At 52.2% G+C, this 21,670-nt stretch overlaps 5 protein-coding genes across 5 annotated transcripts; 3 read left to right on the top strand and 2 right to left on the bottom strand.

Annotated features, from left to right (window-relative positions):
• Positions 1 to 1,482: 1,482 nt before the first annotated feature.
• V2A60_007206 (uncharacterized protein) lies at positions 1,483 to 2,659 on the bottom strand (the record flags this gene model as incomplete). The annotated part of the gene is made up of 2 exons (XM_083258491.1): positions 1,483 to 2,332; positions 2,655 to 2,659. 2 exons carry the CDS (start codon positions 2,657 to 2,659, stop codon positions 1,483 to 1,485), a joined length of 855 nt encoding a protein of 284 aa, XP_083114617.1.
• An 879-nt stretch (positions 2,660 to 3,538) lies between these two features.
• V2A60_007207 (tetratricopeptide repeat protein) lies at positions 3,539 to 5,981 on the top strand (the record flags this gene model as incomplete). Its single annotated transcript, XM_083258492.1, has 3 exons — positions 3,539 to 4,944; positions 4,994 to 5,671; positions 5,741 to 5,981. The coding sequence occupies 3 exons, from the start codon at positions 3,539 to 3,541 to the stop codon at positions 5,979 to 5,981; spliced, it is 2,325 nt and encodes a 774-aa protein (XP_083114618.1).
• Positions 5,982 to 8,484: 2,503 nt separating this feature from the next.
• Positions 8,485 to 12,907, bottom strand: V2A60_007208 (uncharacterized protein; the record flags this gene model as incomplete). The annotated part of the gene is made up of 2 exons (XM_083258493.1): positions 8,485 to 10,916; positions 12,478 to 12,907. The coding sequence occupies 2 exons, from the start codon at positions 12,905 to 12,907 to the stop codon at positions 8,485 to 8,487; spliced, it is 2,862 nt and encodes a 953-aa protein (XP_083114619.1).
• A 2,093-nt stretch (positions 12,908 to 15,000) lies between these two features.
• On the top strand, positions 15,001 to 16,724 carry V2A60_007209 (argininosuccinate lyase ARG4; the record flags this gene model as incomplete). Its single annotated transcript, XM_083258494.1, has 6 exons — positions 15,001 to 15,061; positions 15,118 to 15,335; positions 15,389 to 15,582; positions 15,632 to 16,037; positions 16,109 to 16,186; positions 16,278 to 16,724. 6 exons carry the CDS (start codon positions 15,001 to 15,003, stop codon positions 16,722 to 16,724), a joined length of 1,404 nt encoding a protein of 467 aa, XP_083114620.1.
• Positions 16,725 to 19,428: 2,704 nt separating this feature from the next.
• Positions 19,429 to 19,881, top strand: V2A60_007210 (coactosin family protein; the record flags this gene model as incomplete). The annotated part of the gene is made up of 1 exon (XM_083258495.1): positions 19,429 to 19,881. The coding sequence occupies one exon, from the start codon at positions 19,429 to 19,431 to the stop codon at positions 19,879 to 19,881; it is 453 nt and encodes a 150-aa protein (XP_083114621.1).
• Between the last annotated feature and the right edge of the window lie 1,789 nt (positions 19,882 to 21,670).

Genomic DNA, 21,670 nt, shown 5'->3' on the forward strand with positions numbered 1-21,670 from the left:
TTGCGTTGCGTATCAGTGCAGCGCCAGAGGGGAGGGATGCCGGGAGAAACGACGTGTCTGGAGTGTTTTTTTTTTCACGAGTTCAAGGCCCGAGGAGGGATGAGAGCATAGCTTGTCACAAACTGCTTTGGAGCGTGTGGCGGCGGCTTGCTGGCTGATGGAGAGCGCGTTCTTGGATACAAACCACGACGGTGACAAGTAGTAGCATGACAAGCGATAGTAGTATGATGCCGTTTGTTCATTTGACAAACTGAAGGGTTCTCGTTTCTGCATTCGTGAGAAACCACGTCCATCTACCGTTCATTCCGTAGGGGCGGGCGAATGATGAAGGGCTCGTGTGTGATTCGAATGTTTCTGGCATATCAAACCGCCGGTAGACGGGCTGCTGGGACGGGAAAAACGGCTGTCCAGCCCTCTTTGTCCCAAAACGGGCAAAAGGTTCTTTGACTATAACCTGGATCCGACAAGCACGCCCTCCTGACGAGCATTTCTTCCTTCTTGTCTTACCACTAGACAGAGAGACGGGGTCCTGATCACAGATATCACGGAGAGTCAGACCCCCAGAGTCCGGGACGGGGGGCCGCCGATCGTCTTGTCCTGCCTGTGCTCTCTCCCGACGTCCGCGCTCCCGCGGCGTGGCCCTAGAATCGTCTTGCTGGCCCAGCAAGCCCGTACGGGATGCCGTCCGTAGACAACGTTTCATTCATCATAAACCTTTTGTGCGTATCATTTTGGTTTTGAAGGAGCTTCTTAACCGCTCTCTCAAAGAGCGTTTGCGGCAAGCAAGCTCGAGCGCCGCTTTCAAAAGCCACAAATAAAAAAAAACGTAAGGAAATGATGGTTCTTGGGCGATGTGAGGTGATTGATATCAGGGCGTCGGATGACATTTACCTTGCCCTCTGTTAGATTGTAATCATTCAAAAGTGCCGGTACCTTTAAGCTTGCGTCTAGATAGCTGTCGTGGTAAACGGTGTTGCCGGTCCTCTGGAAGCAACATGCTGGTGGATTTCTTCGCGCCGACGTGTTTGGAAGTGGCCGTAGTTGCCTCTTGATGATTGATCTCATGAGCTGCTGCTGTGAATGCAAGCCTTTGGTACCAGAGCTTCGCTGGGCTGTTGTCGCTGTCGCAAAGCTTGTCAGTTGCTGCTCTCGTGACCAACTCAGAGAAGCGACGTCATTGAGGCCCATATTAAACCCTTTTTAAGCCGGTCTTTGTAGTGGCGCGGAGGGACAGAGGCATGCTTCATGCTTGCCGACGTGTTGGTCGTCATGATGAACAGCCCGAGGTTTCCCTGCACGTCGGACATGGAGCGACATACATCAACAGCTCAAGGTCACTCGCGCACAGCAATATACCGACGGTCCGAGGTCACTTGCGCACAGCACTACCAGCCATCATCACGGAGGCGCGGTGGTTTCTGCATATAGAATCATCCCTTTACAGATACTGGGCGAGATAGAGAGATAGAGAGAGACATATGCCTAGGGCGGCACGATGATGCCATACTTTTCGTAATCAAAGTGCTGCAGACTCGATATGCACTCGGCCCTGCCGTCGCCGACTGCCCCTCGCAGCCAGTCGTCGCCAATCTCAAACATGCCGCTCCTGCCGGCCAGCACCAGCTCGCGCACCGCCTGATATTCGACCGCCACGTCTGGGTGCGGCACCCAGACGACCCTCATGCCGGCCCGTCGCGCCGCCTCCACCCCGGCCACGCTGTCTTCGAAGACGAGGCACTCCTCAGGCCGGAGAACGGCTCTTGTTCCACTTGTTCCCTCGCCGCCGGCCGCCCGGCCCGCCGGGCTGTTGAGCGCGTGCAGGGCGAGCAGGTAAATGTCGGGCGCCGGCTTGCCCCGACCCGGCCGCAGCCTCGGGTCGTCTCCCAGGACGCGCCTGTCGGGGCGGAAGAAGCGCATCACCTCCCCGACCTGCGGGCTCGACGTCTTGAGCTCGTAGCTGTCGGTCTTTGTGCTCGAGGCCAGCGCGAGCGCGATCCCGTCCCCGTTACCGCCCGCGCCGTGCGCGCCGCTGAGGCGGGTCACGAGCTCTCGCGCCCCCGGCAGCGGCCTGGACTGCGGAAAGTCCAGCCGCAGCTGCTCCTTGAGCTCGCGAGCGAACTGCGGGCGGGAGATGGGCAGCTGGGCCCAGTCGTGGAACACGTCGCCGTTGGTGGAGTCGGGCACGCCCATGAGCCGGGCGCGGATGGACGAGGTAAAGGGAGGCCTGCCGTACTTTTCGAGAAGCCGGTTCGTGGACCGGGTGATGACATCTTCCGAGTCAATCAGGAGCCCGTCCATGTCAAAGATGCAGGCCCGGATCGCGGGGAGAGCGCTGGCAACATGTCAGCCAGTCAATCTGGGCATTTACCACGGTCTCGATGAAGCGGTGGCCTTGCGTTGGGCCATCTACGGACGTCTCCTTCGGACGGCTCTGCCATATTGTTGGAAGACGCCTCGGCTCTGGAAAGAAGCCTAGCTCTGTAAAAAAAAGCCCAGCTCTGGTCCGGCTCGAGCCGCAGATAGGAAAAGCAGCTTAACAGGCAGAGGGCGGTTGGGGAAAGGAGACCGTTGGCTGTGGCTATCGAGTACGAAGAGAGTGCTACTACAGTAGAGACCATCCGGACACTCGACTTGAGAGTTGGCTGATGACTTACCACATGTTGCCTCAATACCGTGACGCAATTTCCTGTGCTCTTGTTGGCTAGCAAGAGCTCGCAGTTCCGCTCAAAAGTATGAGCACTGCCGCATTATTGACCGCTGCATCGTGACAGCAGCGCTATCACGATTTAAATGGGTCCGCTAGAAGCAAGAGCCAGGGTAAGGTAAGTAAATTAGTTGGTGTTAAAGTTATTCCTCGAGACCTACTCCTGATTGGGACTGGAAATGGAACCTCATTTAAGGAATAATATTGATGAATATATATATAACAAAATAGAATAAGGATGCGCTTACAAGAGGCACAAGATATGCAGTCACCTCAAGACTAGTTCCCTGACACAACGGTGCTGTTGGGGCATTTCCAAGTGCAGTTGGGCATGGCTTACTACATACCAGCAAAGATGCTTCTCTAGACATGAACCCGCCATTGCCCGATCACTATTGGAGACATTCCTACAACGATTGACTGGAAGAATCGTTCAGGTGTAGCAATTGCATGATTTCGCCTGACAGCCTTGTGTTCAATCACGTTCAATCACGTGCTGGTATCCCCCGCATCCTACAGCGGCCGTGGCAGATCCGAACAAAGAATCTAACAGAAGCTTTCCCCCTCTCCAAAAAGGTTGCCGGATCTGTGATCAGTCTCCCCAGGTCACAGAATGACATCCAGAAGAGTATCAATACGCGACAATGAGCTCTTATTCGCCCACGATAAGCAAGATACCGCTAAACTGTAAGCTGAAGTTTGTCCTCCTGCGTCAATTCAACATTTTGACGTCAAATAGTGAAGCAACAAGAGCTTACAGAATGTCTCTCAAACGAAGCAATAAATTGTGCGTCCGACAGGGCAAGAGAAGAAACCTCGCTTTCGGAGTTTGAAATGGTGCATCCCATCACACCTAGCCGTCCCCCTTGCAAAGACCTCCGCTTGCCGTACTACCTTCTGGATTCCCATCCGATAAATGCCGATTTTTGTGGCCGCGAAGATGTCTTACAGCTTCTTGCAGATCAGCTTTTGCCCCCTGCAAATGTAGTAGCAGCAACAGCAGGAGCCGCCCCACGACAGTTTGCACTTTGCGGATTTGGTGGTATTGGAAAGACGGAAATTGCTCGCGAATTCGCCCGACGTCACAAACGTCATTTCGATGCGATATTTTGGGTTGTGGCGGATGAGAGTTCGAAACTTGACCACCAATACCAGCAAATCTCGTTGGCACTCGGTCTTGAAGATGAATCCGAGTGCAAGAGTCTTGTCGTGAGTAGAGAGATCGTCAAAGGATGGCTGTCGAATCCTCAATTGCAGCTTTGTGCCTCGGATGAGATTGGTCAGCCCAACCACGCCATAAGCGAGGCAACTTGGTTGCTCATCTTTGACAACGCGGATGACCCCATCATGCTAGCAGACTACTGGCCCCAAGGCAGCGGATCAGTCTTGGTCACTAGTCGCGATCCGTTGGCGAAAACCATGTTTACGAGTAGATCCGCGGGCATCGATCTAGGCCCGCTTTCACAGCAAGACAGTCTCTTCTTATTCAACCATCTCATTGCCGACTCCACCATACAAGAGGAGAATGCAGCACGTCATATAACAGACGCACTTGGTGGCGTCCCTCTAGCCATCTCTCAAATGGCTGGAATTATTCGTCGACATGACCTTACTTTGGCAGAATTCCTCGAACTCTTCACAGATCAGGAAGAGCGAGCTGCCCTGTATCAGACAAAATTTGACAGCAACTTGGTCACATACCGCCATTCCCTGTCTTCGGTCTGGGCATTCGAGAAACTGAAGCCACAGGCTCGGAAACTATTAGAGCTGATCTCCTTTCTAGACCCTGACAGCGTTGGAGAAGACCTGCTTATGGAGATGTCCGCGAAACTCCTCTGCGAAACTCCCCCATTTAAAAGAAGAAACTACATTGACGCCCGGACGGATCTGATGCAATCGTCCTTGGTTCGGAGAGATAAGCAGAAACAACAAATATCGGTTCATCGCATTGTACAAGATGCGGTGTTTGCAACATTAGACATCCCCAATAAGCGCTTCATGTTTGACCAGATTATTCGAATGCTTTGGGCGAATTGGCCATCGGCTATGCCTCAGCCGTCAAAAGAGCCAGAGTTGCCTCAACCAAAATCATCTGGCGGTAGGCTTCATGTCAAGAGGTGGCCTGTGTGCGCATCCCTTTACCCACACATACTGAGGATCCATCAGCTCTGGGCAACCATTCCGGACTTATCCGAGACGACAAGTCTACTGTTTGCCAAGCTTCTGACTGAGGCTGCATGGTACGTATGGTCTATTATGACTGCTCTTTCGATATTCTAATTGTACAAGGTACCAAAAAGAGCGCAGACGTACGAAGCATTTTGACGGCTTTTGCGAATCCGCCCAAAGCATCTGCGAGATCTCGACACACGCGGATCGTGACTCGGTACTTGCAGATATATTCTTCTGCAAGGGATCTATCGCGATGGATACGAATGACTTTGAAACAAGTCGAATCAACAAGGAGCATTCCTTTGATCTGGTATCGAGCATCTGCAAAACCTTGGAGAGAGAAGACGAGAGATTATATCTCGCGTTTGCAGAGCGAGGGATCTCACGAATTCAGGATAGACGGTATGAGGAAGGCGAAGCCGATCTCAAGGAGGCTCTCCGGATACGCAAAGCTCTCGGCAATTACATCCCCCGGTCAGGCGAGGCCAACCTCAGCTGGGCCCTGCTCGCGCAAGGCAAGCTTGACGAGTGCAACACACTTTTGCTCGACAGTTTAGCGGGCCGAGAGAAGGCCCTAGGAAAGGATGACAGAGAATCCGTCCGAACGGGTTTGATTCTGTACGCACTCGGAAACCTACGCGCTGCGCAGAGGCAGTGGGACGAGAGTTTCGAGTACCACAGCATGGCATGGCGCCACATGTGCGCAACGGTTGGCGAGAAGGACTTTTACACTGCAAACGTCGCTCATAAGCTCGCCGAGCACCTCGAACGAGCAGGGCGACGCGACGAAGCCATGTAAGTGTTGATAGCTGTCACCGCGCGCGCAAACCGAGTAGTGAGCAACACGCTGGTCGTAGTACCCAGTGCGATGATCAATTTGGCGCTGCAAATCTGGTCTGTAGACCAGACCGCACACAGGAACGAAATTGCCCGCACTACGTTCCTGAAGGGCAAGGTGTTTGAGGGGGCAGGCAAGACACAAAAGGCTGCTATAGCTCTGAAGGTGGCCTGCCGCTTGAGGAAGGAGATTACCAAGGTGGACCGAGATGCCCAGAGCTTAACAGCGGAGGACTTTGATGAGATTGTCGGCTTTTGGGCTCGTTGATCATAATATGTCAGCTTCTTAGGAAAATCATCACCCATACGCTAAAAGTAGTTGCACAAATGAACTGGATCAGGTAAAGTTTTGGATGCCAAGGCAGGCAAAAGTGGCAGGCATCTGAACTTGCTTTGGTCTCACTGCTGCTTTTAGTTGGTGATGAGAGGCGAATACCTGTACTTTTCTTCCGGCCTCCTGCTGGTCGTTACACACAGCTCCTGCCATACCTTTGTCGCCCTTACTGCAGACGTTGCATCTCCAGAGTGGCAGTCTTGGGTACTTCAGGCGAGGTCGCATGGAAGAGTGCACCTTACACCTGTCACTGTCCCTGCGTTAGGCTCCGAGACCCCAGGAGTGTGTAGTGTGTGCTAGGCTAGGAGGTATGGCGAGAGCGTTTTGATGTTTACTGACGTGACACGTTGTACGGGGCGAATGGAGAGTGCTTGTTTCTCAAGTCGGTTCTGGCTTTGATAGGTTATGATGTCAGGAGCGGGCCCCATCGGTAGTACAAGCCCTGATAAAAGGGTGATTCGTTGACGGAAAGTGACGCGCGGGAGTGAACGTTGTGATACTAAGGAAGGCGGGTAAGCCAACCGGTAGGATAGGGGTAAAAGAAACAAGGGGCTCACATTATCATAGAACAGAAGTAGAGATTTGCAAAAAGTTTAAAAACAAAGTGTCTTCCCCATGAGACTTTTTCTCTTTTTTTTTCCTTTTTTTATAAACACATCCATTAGTGTAAGCGCTCATTCCGCTTACTCGTTCGAAAAGAGTATTTCTACCAAGCCAGAGCAAAAAGTTACCTAGCAGGCGCTTTCCGCTCAGAAGAAGCCTTACATTTAAATCAAAGTGTGAAGGGCCGCGTTGAACAACTCAGATATATATCTTTAATGCCGTTAACCCCCCATATGGAAGCGTCCGCCAACGTTGAAAACTTGGATATCAGTTAACAAGGGACTAGCCAAGTATAATACTTTTGCCTCGCACCCAGTACCACGACGAAACGGACATTCTTTCTTCTTCTGTTTCTCGTCAACTAGACTGAAATTATGGCGACTAATATTCCCATGATGCAGTCGGAAGGCTAGAAGCGGCCTGAATTGAGGAAGGCAGAGCAGAGAGCGGGTTACAGGACCATGGTTCGTCGCCACGGTACGCAACGCATAATCGATGTGACCCAGACACGCATGCAGAAAGATTACATTTAGGAGATAATAACCCCTTGGATCAGAGCGAAGACGGGGTCGACCTCGTTTTATTCACAGCTTAACTATGCGGGGACATTGGTTAGGTTGTCGTTTGAGGAAGCGGAGCTGGCGGGCAAGGTCATTGAGGTACTTGGAAGACTAGGGATTGGTCTCCTGACAGACCCGCTACCATGCAGCTCTCCTGCCAAAAGAAGGAAAAATAACAAAATAAGAAGGGAAAAGAAGGAAACGAAGAGAAAAAAATTGGCGATACTGAAAACGGAAAGGACGGGCTAACATTGGCTGACAAGGGAGTTGGCGATGGCTTTCATCGTCCATTTGCATTAGACCTGGCCACAGACTAGAATGGAGACAATCTCAAACGCAAGATGCAGAAAACTAGCAACAGATTTTGGATCATGAACCGTAGTAAGGAGTAGTGAGGGACCATCGCTACCATTGTTTTACGAAGACATGAAAAGAAAGAGAAAGAGAAAAGGCGAGAGAGAATGAATGAAAACAAGCTTTTTGTGGTGCTTAATTATAACTAACTTTGGATTTTTGAACATGAAAAATTAAATAAAAAACCTTTGAAGATTAAAAGAGTTCTTTATTCACAAAAAGTGTATAGATCAAAAATCAATGCCATTTTTCTTCTTTCGCAATGGAGACGGGTCGGTCGGGTGGACGTTAACCTACCACCTGTTTTTTCTTTCTTTCTTTCTTCCTTCCTTTTTTCTGGCTTACTCTGCGAGGAATCCTATCCTGTCGGGCAGCATGTATTACGGAGAGGCTTGACGGTTATAAGTGTTAAAGCTAGTGCACGGAACCAGAGAAACATTCCCCCGCAACCTGCACACATATATAAATAGTAATGCCCCTAGGTAGAAGATGGCTCTTTAATTAATTAAGAATTCATCCTTCTCTCTCTCTTCCTTGCCGCTTTCCTGCGTTGACAATAAGTGACCCTTCAAGTCGTAGCAGCCCCACGATCGGCTTGTGGTCTGCATCAGCATGGAGAAAGGCTTGAAACTTGCGAGCAGTATAAGAGCACCACGACGTGTTAGTACTTGGTTTCATATCACTCCACTATTATGCAAGATATCAAGAGTCGTTCATCCTATCTAGGCTGTACAGTACAAACAGTCAATCTGACATGTCGGGTCGAGGTTTCAGGACACCCAAGCCTAGCATAGCACGAGCTATTCTCACAAAAAAGAAAGCCGTTTGTCAAGATTATAACCGAATCAGAAAGCCTTCAACAGCAGTTCCACATTCATCGTCACAAGACGGATGGGTCCGCATTCCAACCCGCTCCCCGTCTACCACCACTCGACACCCGTAAGCTCACGAATGGCATTCGAGCCGCAGTGCACGTCGCCGACCTTTTTGTGGTGCGTGAACCAGTCGTCCATGTAGAGAACCGTGTAGTTGGCCTTTTGGTAGGCCGCATCCACCCCGGCGGCCAGCACGTCCTGGCCCCCAATCTTGGGCCCCCACGGGTTCGGGGCGAGGATCTGCCTATTGCCCAGGACGACGCTGTTGATGGTAGCGGGGTAGAGGGAGATGGCAAGGCCGCCGCTGCCCTGTTCTTGACGGCCCTCCAGGGTTCTCGCCGTCTCGTTGGCCGGTTGGTAATTCTTCAGTTCTTGCGGCGGCGTGCCGGCTTCGAGGATATCGTGCCATCCGACGCCGCTGCCCTGCTTCTCGGAATCGTCCTGGGCGGCGGGCTGCTGTCCCTGCTGCTGCTGCTCCCCGGCCCGCCTGGTGGTGGCCTGGCGGCGTTGTTCGCCGTTGGTCTGAGGCCAGATATCGCCAAAGATGCGTTGCAGTTCCTCGTCCGTGAGAGGCTTGGGCTCATCATCCCCCGCGTACTGCCAAGCCTCGTTCTGATAAACCTGAAAGAGCGCAGGCATGCGGATGATTTCCGCGTCGGTGATGCCCGTCTCTCGCTTGATAATGTTTACATTTTCCTCAATCTTCTCAGCGCAGGACTTTTGGAAACTCGCAAAGTCGGTAACGTTCAACAGTTGGTCGATGGTGTTGGTGACGCGCCATTTGTTGTCCCCGTCAGTCGGCGACTTGGGACGGGAGACGGCCGGCTCGCCGCCATGACCGTCCTTTTGAGCCTTCTGGAGCATCTCAAGGCCCGCGAGGGGATCATTCACCATCATGACCCAGCCGCGCTCGCTCTCCACGGGAAGAAACTGCATGAACTCGTCGGTATGCTTGACGGCGAGCCACGAAGTATCGAGATCAATGGGGGCTTGCGTTTCCTGAGCGTCCAAAAAGTCCATCATGAAGGGCCTCTTCCCCGCCGAGCCCATCACAGCTCGTCCGGCAGGGTACGACTTCCCGTTGTGCTTATAAGGAGGGACAGTCTCCAGGTTGCCTGTCGAGTCGGTGGTGACACCGCCCGCCAGGTGCTGAACAGCGCCTACTGTATTGGACCTCAGGTCTTGGAAGACCTTGCGTCCGGCGCTGCGGTAGTCTTGCGCAGACCGTATCATGATGTGTATGCTAACGGGGCCATCAGATCCAGGGATGCTCATGTAGCCCGGCTCGAAAAAGTCTTGAGCCCAAATTTCATCGTTCTTGTTGCAATTAGAGGTCTCAATCACTTGAACAGGAGTCTGCAACCCGGCCTTGCCAGAAAGATCTCCGAGCTCCTTGATGAAGCGCTGCTGGTCAGCGCCCGCATAACCGGTGGCTGTTAGTAGCTGCTTGAGCGGTTGGCCATGATGCTGTGTCAAGACGGGTGCGACGCGAAGCTCCACCGAGTCCTTGGCCACTTTGTCTCCGTCTTGGACCTTGAATTCAACTCTCGCTCTGCCATCCCAACCCCCCGGACGGCGAACATCACGACCGTCAATGCCAAGTTCCAGGCCGGCCTTGAGAGCCTCGGCCTTGAAGGTATAGTTTGACGAGATGAAGGTCCATTGACCGGCCGTCTTGTGGAAGAGACGGACGTTGGAGGCGGCGGTCTTGTCGGCCACGGTAATGGAACCTATCGCCGAGTCGCTGAGCTCGGGATTCGGCGTGGTTCGAAGGGGAGCAAGATAGGTGGAGTTGCGCAGGATATCATCAGAAGAATCATGGCATGCAGATATCCGCTTATCGACATTCCGCACCTTGCCATAATCCTCCCAATACTGATTATTCTTCTTCTCCCACTCATTATACGTAGCCTTGTCGCCTTCACTTAGACCGTCGAACCAATCCCGCCACAGAAAATCAATCATTGGCATATTCTCTGCGAGCTTTGGGTCTAGTACAGGCTTTTCGGGAAGCGTAGTCCCGAGGAAGAAAATATCGGCTAGATTGTCTGCGCAAGAGCCGGTAATCTGGGACGAGCATCGACGGTCTGTGTCGACAATGTTGGCCAGAAAGAGCGCGCCAGACTCTTCTGTCCATGTCTCTTTGCCTGCAAGGTCGGTGGAACCCGCCGTGTCTACCTTGCCGTCGCGGTTGGAATCCGCCAGGATAGTTACTTTGAAGCTGCCGGTGGTTGGGGGAGCAGAGCCCGTCGTCTGATTTGGTGCGGCCAGGGACTCGACGCGTGGGCCATCATGCTCAGGATTATAGGGCGGTCCATCATCTTTCGGGTTGTAAGGCGGCCCGTCGTCTTTTGGATTGTGAGGTGGCCCGTCGTCATTCGGGTTGTAAGAAGGCCCGTCGTCTTTCGGGTTGTAAGGTGGTCCGTCCCATTTGGGATCAGGAGTCTCAGCACGCTTGCCAGGCAGAGCTCGAGGAACTGCGCCAGTGAGAGGCAAAGTGGCTACAAGAAGAGAGAAACGCATCTTCTCAAAACGAGGTCAAGGACAAGTGTGAAAAATGAGTGGAAGAACGCCGACGTTCAATAAGCGAATGGTTTGTGTCCTGAGAATCGTCCTAGTTCAACTGCAGGCGACTGTTTGCTATAAGTACAATTTTCTCCCGTAAAAACGCACGCATCCTGAGAAAGAGCACACGCGATTATTCACCTAGCCCAGGCCGCATTTCGTGCGCACTGCCACATCCTTAGAAATTAAACAATGAACAGGCTGGCTAACGTGACACCTCAATACTAGCGGCCCTGTTGGCTATCCCGCCGGAGGTCATAAATGAAAAGTAATATAGAGTAGAAGACGGCATTGCTTCGGCCCGAACTCTGGATGCTCGATGGCTTGACGAACTCGTATGACCAGACGAGCGCATGGAGTCAAGCAGGTGTCGTAATCCTGTAGTGCGCCCTTGATGCGTCTCATTTTAATTGTCCCGCCCGATGACTCGCGATAGTACGCCTCGGCGTATTATGCCCCGGAAAAATTATGCCGGGGGCGGAGGGCGAGCTCCACGAGTTTGTTATCCGGTATGGGTATCATACTGAGTACGTCTCATTTCGACTGTCCTGCCTACTTAATGACTCGCGATATTATGCCTCCCGTAAATCAAGGGTGGAGTGCGTGGAATTTTTATGCGGTAGTTATGGGTACGCGGAAGCATCGGCAGGCGAGCAGATTGACTTTATTGCTAATTAATAAGCTTATCTCGAGGTTTCTGGCCAAAATCATGTGGCGAACAACGAGCAACACCCTGCAAATCAGTCGCAATAGCCCACGTTTCTATTCCTTGCTTCGCGGAGCGCCAAGGGCCATCAGTTCCGTGATTACGCACATATGCAGCGGCAAGATCAGTCTTGCGGCGCAGTATGCGCGGATGCACAGCGCTTACGCGTATTCGGTGTCTGCGAAGATTTTCGGAATGCATTCCTTCGACTACATGTTGAGTCGCGCGGTCCCTTTTTTTTTACAAGCACATATATCCCAGACTCTGCGACGACGGCCGCCACGGATCAATCACGGTCGGTGACTTGCTTCCTTTTCAACAGCTAACTTGCCTTATCTTCCGTTTTGCAAGCCAATATATGATAATAAAGGTAGAAATTAGAGCCAAACTAGAGTTCGCCTCTCTCTACGCGAAAGGACCAAGACTGCACTACTCTCAGCCCTATATAGGCCGTGATGACGACCCGCACGAAGACTGGCCTCCCTCCCTGCGGAGAGTTTTATACTTTTTGCATTCTACTATATACATATATATATAGATATATGTATTTGATTTCGTTGCGGCGCGCAGTGCAACTCTTTTGGGGTCTGGGGCTGAATGCCGATGGGAAGCCAAAGATCGACGTGCAAGACGCCCAAGATCTATGACTCGAGTATATTGTGAGTAAGCCCCTTTCTCTTGTTTAACTCAAATGTCATATCTCATCGACTAATCTATTACGCCTTACACTCAATCAATTCGACTACTAGGTAAAGTCTCAAGCCAACCAGGATAAAAGGGGTACTCATCGAGCGTCTGAGGCACCCATCCTTGAGTCACTAGTCCCTGTTCAGCCTGATAGCGCTCGTAGCTCTCCAGTGTTGGTTTGACAACGTGTTCGGTGTGATAGCTGCCTTTGTACTTCATGATACTTTCTTTGCCCTCGTTGAGGATCTTGAGCAGGAGAGAGGGTATACATGGCTCTTCTTTGAATCTCGTCATCGGCGTGAATAGTGCCTTGAAACTGAATACGACAGCCCCGGACAGCGGGAGCCGACGCAGAGTCTGCCAGTCGACGCGCAAGTTCACATTTTCCACGCTGAGATCCGGATCCTGAACTTCTCGATCATTGAAGCTGGGATGGTTGGCTGGTAAGAATAGGGGTTTGCCTGCCTCTAGGCCCCAAGATGCCCTTTGGATAGGATCCGCTGTTCTCATTTTGGTGAAAAAGCTGCAATGCCATCAGTAATTATCATTCTCGGTGGCGTTTGATGGAGCTTGTGCTGCATACCGATCTGTACTCAGCCCTATTTTCTCATGGTAGTCAGGCACCGGCTGATGTATGTCCGCCAAGCCCAACCCTATTTTTTCGCCTAGGGTCCATCCGATTGTCGAACAGATCACGCCTGCTCGCAGGCAGTACCGACCTGTTCTCTCATCTCTCAGCATAATAGCAAAGTCCTCTGGCACGTTTTTGAGCAGAACGCGAAGAGGCTCTTCCGACGTGAGGTCAGACGTGGTGCCAAGTATGTGATTAATCAAAGTCATGCCGTTGCGTTTGAAATGCTGCGGGTAGCGCGCGCAGAGGAATTGCACAACCATCTCCACGAGTTCATTGCAGGCAAGCTCAGAGCCGGGCAGGGAGCATAATATATTCTTGCCATGCGCTGCGAAGAGCTCATGCCGTTGAAGAATCCGTTCAGAGTAGGTGCTTTCGAGCTCTATCCAGTAATCTGGATCCATCTTCTGTAGCGCTTCTACATGTTAGCCCGCAGTGAGCACCACAAGTACATAAGTCCTGTAACTTGCACATTGTCTGAACATAAGGCCAGCGAAATGGCCTATACGGCCTTGGCTCGGCAGAATCGATGCTGAACCGCTCTAGAGGTGTCGGCAACGGGACTCCCGATAATTTTGCATAGTCGGGGAATTTTCCCAGCGATTTGATCTCGCCCACAGTGAACCCACTGAAGACGTACAGACTCGGATTGGCAAGACGGTAGTCCGCGTCCATTGGGAGAAGTCGTGATGACTGTGTTCCAACATTCCAAAGTGCGAGCGAGCTGTTCATAGAAGATCCACGCTGCGAAGGCGGAAAGTTCTTTGAAAAGTCATGTTGCCGTCTTCTATCCGTGTCTGACTGGTTCGGGCTACGCTGGCGCCGGCGCAGTGCCCCAGCGCCAGGCCAGACGTTGCGTCCCGTTGCTAGTGCATAGACTATACAAGCGCCAAGTACACAAGAAATCGTCGCGTATAGAATTCCGTAGTCATGGCTAGCCGGCATTGTGCGCCGCTTGGGCTATGGTTTTTTGTGGAGGTTTGGCGATAATATCGATCCAACTGAGCTGACGAAGACTTTGTTGCCCCCGGTAAGAGATGTTCTGACGTAGACGCGTTACTTGTCAGCACTCAGTGAGGCCGTTCTCGAAGCGAATGAAACGTATGAGCAGTATAGGACAATGGTTTGCCTCACTGCATGAACGTGGTCGGAGGAGGGGGGTCAATTTGTTTGAGATGATCGTTTGATGGCCTCCAGCGACTGAGGTCACATCAGACCTAACATCGGGCATCAATTTATTGGACGCCACCGAACCCCGCCCTTCTCAACAACAAACCTTAAGTATCAGTACAAAACATTATAAAGAAAATACGAGAGATAATCTAAAACAACTATATTATCATGTTATAGTTGCTATCTTAATATAGATTTACAATGAAGGAGATAAACTTGGTGAAATAAAAGTACAAAGCTTTCTTGAAGTAATGCTGAAATGTTCAAATATATGGTAAATAGCGATTCTATCAGCTAGGCTCTTTGAATTACTGACCTGAATCCAAGTATATTCATACTTGTATTCCACTTTTTAATAATATCTAGTTACATGTGCAATACTTGGGGCCGGGGTTGCCGATCTCCGCCAGACCAACTCCGCAGGATCAACCGCTAGGGGCAAATCGTCTTTGGCTCCAAAATACTCTTCCACTCCTGACCACGTCCTTGGATGTGAGTGATCAAGGCCTGCTATTTTGCTATACGTCGTTTGATCTTGCAAGGTACTGGTACAAGCCCCATCTTCGGCAAAATCGTGGGTAAAGCCCAGCGCAGACCGGTCAGCCTGGTGGGTCTGGGACAGGTTATCGCAGACCTCATCCTCACGTGCACGTGACACCAGTGCAAACTCGACCTGAATGACTCTTTGATCTTGATACAATCCCACGCTGCATTTTCCGTTGGTCTCATCGATCCCCATTCATTTCATCGCCTCGCAAACTCAACGAGGACAAAGAACACCACTCAAAAATATTTCAACATGGCCGAGAAAAAGGCGGATGCCCCGGCAGCTGGCATGCTCTGGGGGGGCAGGTTCACAGGTATATATCCCGGGAAACAAGCTTCAGATATAGTGTACTGACCTCAGGGCGCGCAGGTGGGATTGATCCTCTCATGCACAAGTACAATGCCTCCATCCAGTACGACAAGGCTCTTTACAAGGAGGATATTCTTGGGTCGATTGCTTTTGCCAGGGCCAACTCAAAGGCCGGCATCATCAGCCAAGACGAATTCCAGGCGATTGAGCGTGGTCTGCTCCAGGTGATGGAAGAATGGAAGCAGGGAAATTTCGTCATCATGGCGAATGACGAAGATGTGAGACGCTGTTCAATTCTACTCAACTTCTTGAGCCTAACGCAAAAAACAAGATTCATACGGCAAACGAACGTCGCTTAGGCGAGGTTATCGGCAAGGACATTGCAGGTAAGCTGCACACGGGTCGCAGTCGCAACGAGCAAGTTGTCTGTGACATGCGCATGTGGTTGCGTGATCGGATTCGCGAAATCGACAGCCAGCTCGTCGAATTCCTCAAGGTCATTGTCACGCGTGCCGAGTCTGAAATGTAAGCCTAGCCTTCCCGCCTTTGATCAACACTTGACTAATAACCTCAGCGAATACATCATGCCTGGATACACTCATCTCCAGCGCGCGCAGCCCGTGAAATGGGGTCAATGGCTGATGTCACATGCCGCTGCGTTCAAGCAGGATCTGGAGCGGTTGCGCCAAGTTTTCGAACGGGTCAACCTGAGTCCCCTTGGTTGTGGCGCTTTGGCCGGCAATCCATTTGGCATCGATCGAAACATGATGGCTGAGGAGCTTGGCTTCAGCGGGATAACTTTCAACTCTATGAACACTTCCGCTGACCGCGATTTCATCGTCGAGTTCCTGACTTGGAACTCAATCTTCACCAACCACATCAGTAGGTGGGCTGAGGACCTCATCATTTACGGAACGAGTGAATTTGGATTTGTGCAGCTGGCCGATGCATATTCAACGGGCTCCTCATTAATGCCCAACGTAAGTCTCCTCATCTCCAAGCAATCTATTGGTGTAGGTAAAGTGTCGACGGTGCTAACAAGACCTTTAAGAAAAAAAATAGCGACTCGCTTGAACTTTTGCGAGGCAAGTCCGGTCGTGCTTTCGGTCAAATGGCGGGCTTAATGATGGTGAGTGTTGAATTGATACAGCCAGCCAGCTCCCTGGCTTTGAGGGTGCTTAAGAACGCATTGAGGATAACTACTGACCGTTCACTTCTAGACTATGAAAGGTTTGCCGTATTGCTATGCGAAAGATTCCCAGGAGAGCTGGGAACCTATGCTGGATTCTGTCGAGTGTGTGATGGATAGTATAGGCATAGCTAACGGGGTCATTGCCACCTTGACGGTGCGGCCAGAGCGGATGAGGGCTGCCCTGGACATGACCATGCTTGCCACTGATGTCGCAGAGTGGCTGGTCAGGAACGGTGTTCCCTTTCGGGAGGCCCACCACATCTCTGGACGCGTCGTCGCCCTGTCCGAGGACACGGAGGTCCCGATGGACCAGCTCACCCTGCAGCAGCTACAAGCCATTGACTCTCGGTTTACGGCTGACATTGCGGCGGCGTTCAAATACGAATCGAGTGTCGAGGCGAAATCGGCTCCAGGCGGTACCAGCCGATCAGCCGTGCTGGGGCAGATCCAGGAACTCCGTGCTATCCTAGATTAGAGGTTTGATGACATGATGCGGGAGGTGGATGGATCAGGGGTATTTGGGGCTGACATGACGCTCAATTTCGTGAAAAGATGTATGCTTCAAGAATCGTAGAAGAAAAAATCACAAGATGGCATATAAGAATCTCGAGCAGGGCATCCCCAGACGAGCCGGACATGAGAGGAAGAGTCGTCGGGGGCGAATGAATCTTTGTTCTTGTCCAGGAAGCATCTTTAAATCAATAGTTCATGAGATGATCCAATAGGTTCTTCTGCCCAAGTCTCACTGAGAGATGCTCCGCAGATTCATTGTTTGGGACGTCCTCCAAAAAGTCCATGCAAAGTCTTGCCCGCACACATGGCATCTACAGTTTGGCGTGGGTGTGGTGTAGCTCACCGCATCGCGACTGTGCGTGTACCGTGTGGTCGCTGAACCGTACATGGCCTTTGCTATTCGTAGGTTGCTTGAAATTCTTTGACGACTTGCTATCAATGGTGTTGTCGAGCTTCTAGATGGCTACTTAATGGGTAACTGGCTTACTTTACCACTGCGGGATCGCACCCAAGGAAGGGACCAGATGTGGCTCGCCTGGTGATGGTGCCTCGTCAGCTAGCTTGACACTGCCCATCCTTTTCATCGATTTCTTTTCTTCTGTTTCTGATCTCGAGTGTAGAGATGCCTAGTCAGCTACTTTGACACAGCCCGACTCTTTTCATCAATTTCTCTTTCTTCTGTATCCTGACTCTCGAGCGCGGAGTGCGCCCTGAGTGAAAAAAAGTTGGCGGTCGCAGCATGAGCCACGACACTCCAAGTTTAGCAACTGATGCCGCCAACCTTGTATTAGCACAAAGTGCCTCTAGGTTTGTAGCGGGTACAAATCTGCCGCGTAAATGTCAAATCGCGGTCATGGCAGACGATTTAAAAAAGGAAGAACAGACTTGGTTATGCTATTCGGCTTCGGAAAATCGTCGCGTGAGAATCGTGGTTGCGACAAACATTTCATGTGAGTGTGTAGTTTAGGGGGGATAGCTAGCTCATATTTGAAGAATTGTCCCTCCGTCAGATGCCAAGACACCTGCTCTAGAGCACAAAGCACAACAATTTTCATATGCTGTGAGAAAGAAAAACGTACTTGAAGTATTTTATCATGACGAATCGACTTCCGTGGATTTCAATCCTGGCGCTCTCGACAAATATTGCAGTCAACCCTACCCTGCAGACGCGGGTCTATTGGCTTCACTGTGAAAGAGATGCATATTCCTAGCTACTCCTGACAAAGCTCGCTTGAGGCTTGCAATCTTCAATTAAATGTATAGGATGGCTTATCTCATTCATCCAGATAGATCCGCAAAGGTAGATCGAATGCAGTCCCCAAGAAAGGACGACTGGTGTGAGATGAGAGGATGGGCGAGCCGGAATCGTGCACTCATGAATCTCCATGCACGTCTGCCAAGGTAACTACAAGTGCTCAATGACTAGTGAAGGCTGACGAATCAACGGCCTCTGTCGTTCCGTGTTGCATCTCGAATGTATGTACCTGGCAAGAGAGCCGGAAATACCATCTCTGTTGCGATGCCTGCTCTTGCTATTGCAGCTGTTTCACTGCCGACTTTTCCTCTGCACCGTCCACGGCTGATCCGGTTTAAAAATCCAGAAGCTCATTCACCGTCTCTGCCCCCTCCCTTGGAATCATTCATCTCGTCCCCGACAGGAGCCCCCGGACCGCCCGACAGCTTGATGTAGCCGTCGGGCGCATCCACCACGTTCCTTTCGTAACTGCATGGCCTCGGCGCGCACACACGCACGCGCGCGCGCCTAATGCGTAGCAGCGAGCTACCCCCGCGCCGCATCGGGCCTTGTCGCCGTTTGTCCACGACGGGGGGCCCGGCGTCGCGTGGACCAACCCAAGCCTCCTCGAGGTCGCGGACGGGGGAGGGGGGGGGGGGGGGGGGGGCCGACGCCGCGGCGCTCGTTGAGGCTGCCGTTGATGAGCGGCGGCCGGGGAAAGAGCCCTCAAAAACGGAGTACTCCCTGCTGAGGAAGCGGGCGGGCGGGCTGGTACGTGTGTAGTATATATGGACGGCCATCCGGACTCGCAGGTGTGCGGCGGGGTTCCGGCCATGTTGGCCGTCGCAGCGAGACAATAAGAAGTGGGCATATGTTTGCGCCAACCAGGCAACGGAGATGTGACGCGTTTAGTTACGGGGATTTCTATTCTTTTTTTCTTCTTCTTTTTTTTCTGCCTTTTCGCTCACAGCGACTGCAACATGCCAAGACACGCAGGTTATTCCGAAGCGCACATGATGGGTTTGGGAGGGTCGACCGAGCGTTCTGCCCCTCTCTGGCGGCGACTGTGAGCGGGCGGGCGAGCGAGCTGGAGCTTACGAGGACAAGGTCGAGTTTACCGCCTCTTCACGACAACGCCGAGTCTACGACGGCGAATTGATCCCTAGTCACCTGTTGACTGCCCGGTAGCATCACTTGCGGAATCAAACCGACGAGAGCAATTTCGCACTTATTTTCTTTTCGAACTTGTTCACGGCAGCGAGCCAACGCACGCTCCCACTTTGAAAAACCCCCTCCCGAGCTCGATCAAACGACCACTGCGTGGCGAAGACGACGATATTCCCCCGACGGTAGCCGGGAGTTTGGTTCTCTCTTTCTCTCTGTCACACATATACACACACTCTTTCCGGTCCGCACGCGCGCACAAACAACAATGTCCGGACTGGACGCGGCCGACATCGCGGCGGCATACGAAGCGGTGCGCAGCGACAAGGAGGCGACCAACTGGCTGGCGCTCTCGGACGCGGGCCCGAGGGGCGGCCGGCTGGCGCTGACGGGGACGGGGACGGGGGGCCTCGGGGAGCTGGCGCGGACGCTGGCCGGGAGCGGCGGCGACGCGGCGGTGCGGTACGGGTACGCGCGGGTCGAGTACGCCAACGACGCCGAGAGCACGCGGGTCAAGTTCGTGCTGGTGGTCTGGATCGGCGAGGGCACGCCGGTGATGCGCAAGGCGCGCGTCAGCGTCGAGAGCGGCGACGTCAAGCGCGTGCTGGCCCACCACAGCATCGCCGTCACGGCCAGCGACGCGTCCGAGCTCGACGAGGCGGACATTGTGGCGAGGCTGCGCAAGGCTGGCGGCGCCGACTACAACGGCGGACGGGGATGAGCGTTTGCGCCGAGGGGGGGGGGGGTTGGGGGTTGTTGGCAGGGACATTGGGATATAGAGTAGGGCGTGCGTTGGATGCCGGTGTTGGTACGATGGCTGGCGGGTTCAAGGGGGAAGATAGAAGGAGGTGCGTTTCTGGCGCATGTTTTGAGAATATACACGTCTTTGGTCTCTTGACGGGCGAGAGGTTCGTCACGGATTGGTGTGGAGGTTGGGCAAGGTCGAGTCTGGATATATAGAATAGCATGGGGAGTTTGAAGCGCAATCTACGCACATATTTTTTCCTTGGCTTTTTCATGTTCTTTTCTTCTTCTTGTTCTTCCTGTTCTTTCTTGTTCTTCTTGCTCTTTTCTTGTTCTTTTTCTCCCCTTTTTCTTTCCTTTTGTTTTGGTTGGAGCAGACGTGGACGAGTACTGACAGCTGCGGCGACATCAGATGCGGGATACATGACTATTCCAACCTCTGCATGCATGCACTCCTTCATTCGCTCGTGCATGTATGGACGTATGCATGTGATGAAGCGAACAGGAGGCGAGTGATTTCGGCGCGGCGGCGAGACATCCGAAGCGGCGACTGTCTGCCAATCGCGCGCCGCCCGTGGAGGCAAACCCCGCGGCCATGACGTTTGCGTCCCGATTAACTTCGAGGACTCGTTCGCCAAGCGAACCATTGATGCAGTTTTACGCTTTGCACCATTTTCTGTTCTATTGCCCTGCCAAGCGCCCTTTTTTTTTCTTGCTGCACATGCCTAGTTGCCAAGATCAATTTGGGAATGCAAGATTTGGTTGGCAAACCACGCCACCACTCGTAGTGGTGGTTGGTAGTTGAAGTACTCAGTAGTTCGTGTTGGCGTTTGCGGTAGCGTTGGTCCATACGAGCCAAAGGGGGCTTGCAGGGGGTTGAATAAACGGGCGAGTCGCAGCCCTATTTGCTGCGCAGCTGAAGAGACCTTTTTTTTTCCCCTTTTTTTTGGGGGGTGTCTGGTTCGGGATCAGCAGGGACTCTGTGGGAGATTGGGTTTGGGAGAGGAGGAGGAGACGGGCCATTGAGGTCAGCCTCAGCTGTCATTTTATTGACCAACGTTGGATGCTCACACCACTCACACAACCTTGTTGTCCGTTTCTTGCCCAGCATGAACGTCTGTCCCACACCAAAAGCAGACGTTATATCAAGTACACGAGGGAGACGGACAGACACGTTTTTTTTCTGGTCCCTTCTCCATCTTACCGTAAAAACCTGAGGGGGAGGGGAGGGGAAATGGAAAAACAGTTCCGTTGCGGACGTCAGGTCCACACTACTGAGTACCGTCGTACCCTTTTGATACTAATTTTGATTTTATTTTTTTTTCGGTTTCATGCGGCAATTTCACCGTTTTTTCTTTACTCGGCGGTGTTTGTGAAAATGGAACAAGAAAAAGGGCAACTTTAAAATTACGGTGCAAAAACGGTCCACTGGGAGAGGGGGGCGGCGCGGCTTAATTGTGTAAGGAGGACCACAGCGGAGTTGTGTTTGTGTACTGATACTGTGTGGCTTGGATTTTTTGCCGACCAAACTTGAACTACTGGTAATTGAAAAAAGTCCAAAGCACAGTTCTCGAATTCCCATCTTGCTCGGCTCATCGGGTTGGTGCAGATACTGGTTCCCTCTCTATTCCGTAGTCAGTGGTTTGCTTTTGGAAAAAAAAAAAGAAAGAAAGAAAAAAGGCGTGGCCGAGTCGGCTAGTCAGTTCAGGCTCAGCTTAAGCCGTTTTGGGGACCGTCCGAGACGGCGGCGCCGTTGTGGTTGGTTT

Source organism: Cordyceps javanica, chromosome 4, assembly GCF_051103115.1.
Source record: "Cordyceps javanica chromosome 4, complete sequence".
NCBI lineage: Eukaryota > Fungi > Ascomycota > Sordariomycetes > Hypocreales > Cordycipitaceae > Cordyceps > Cordyceps javanica.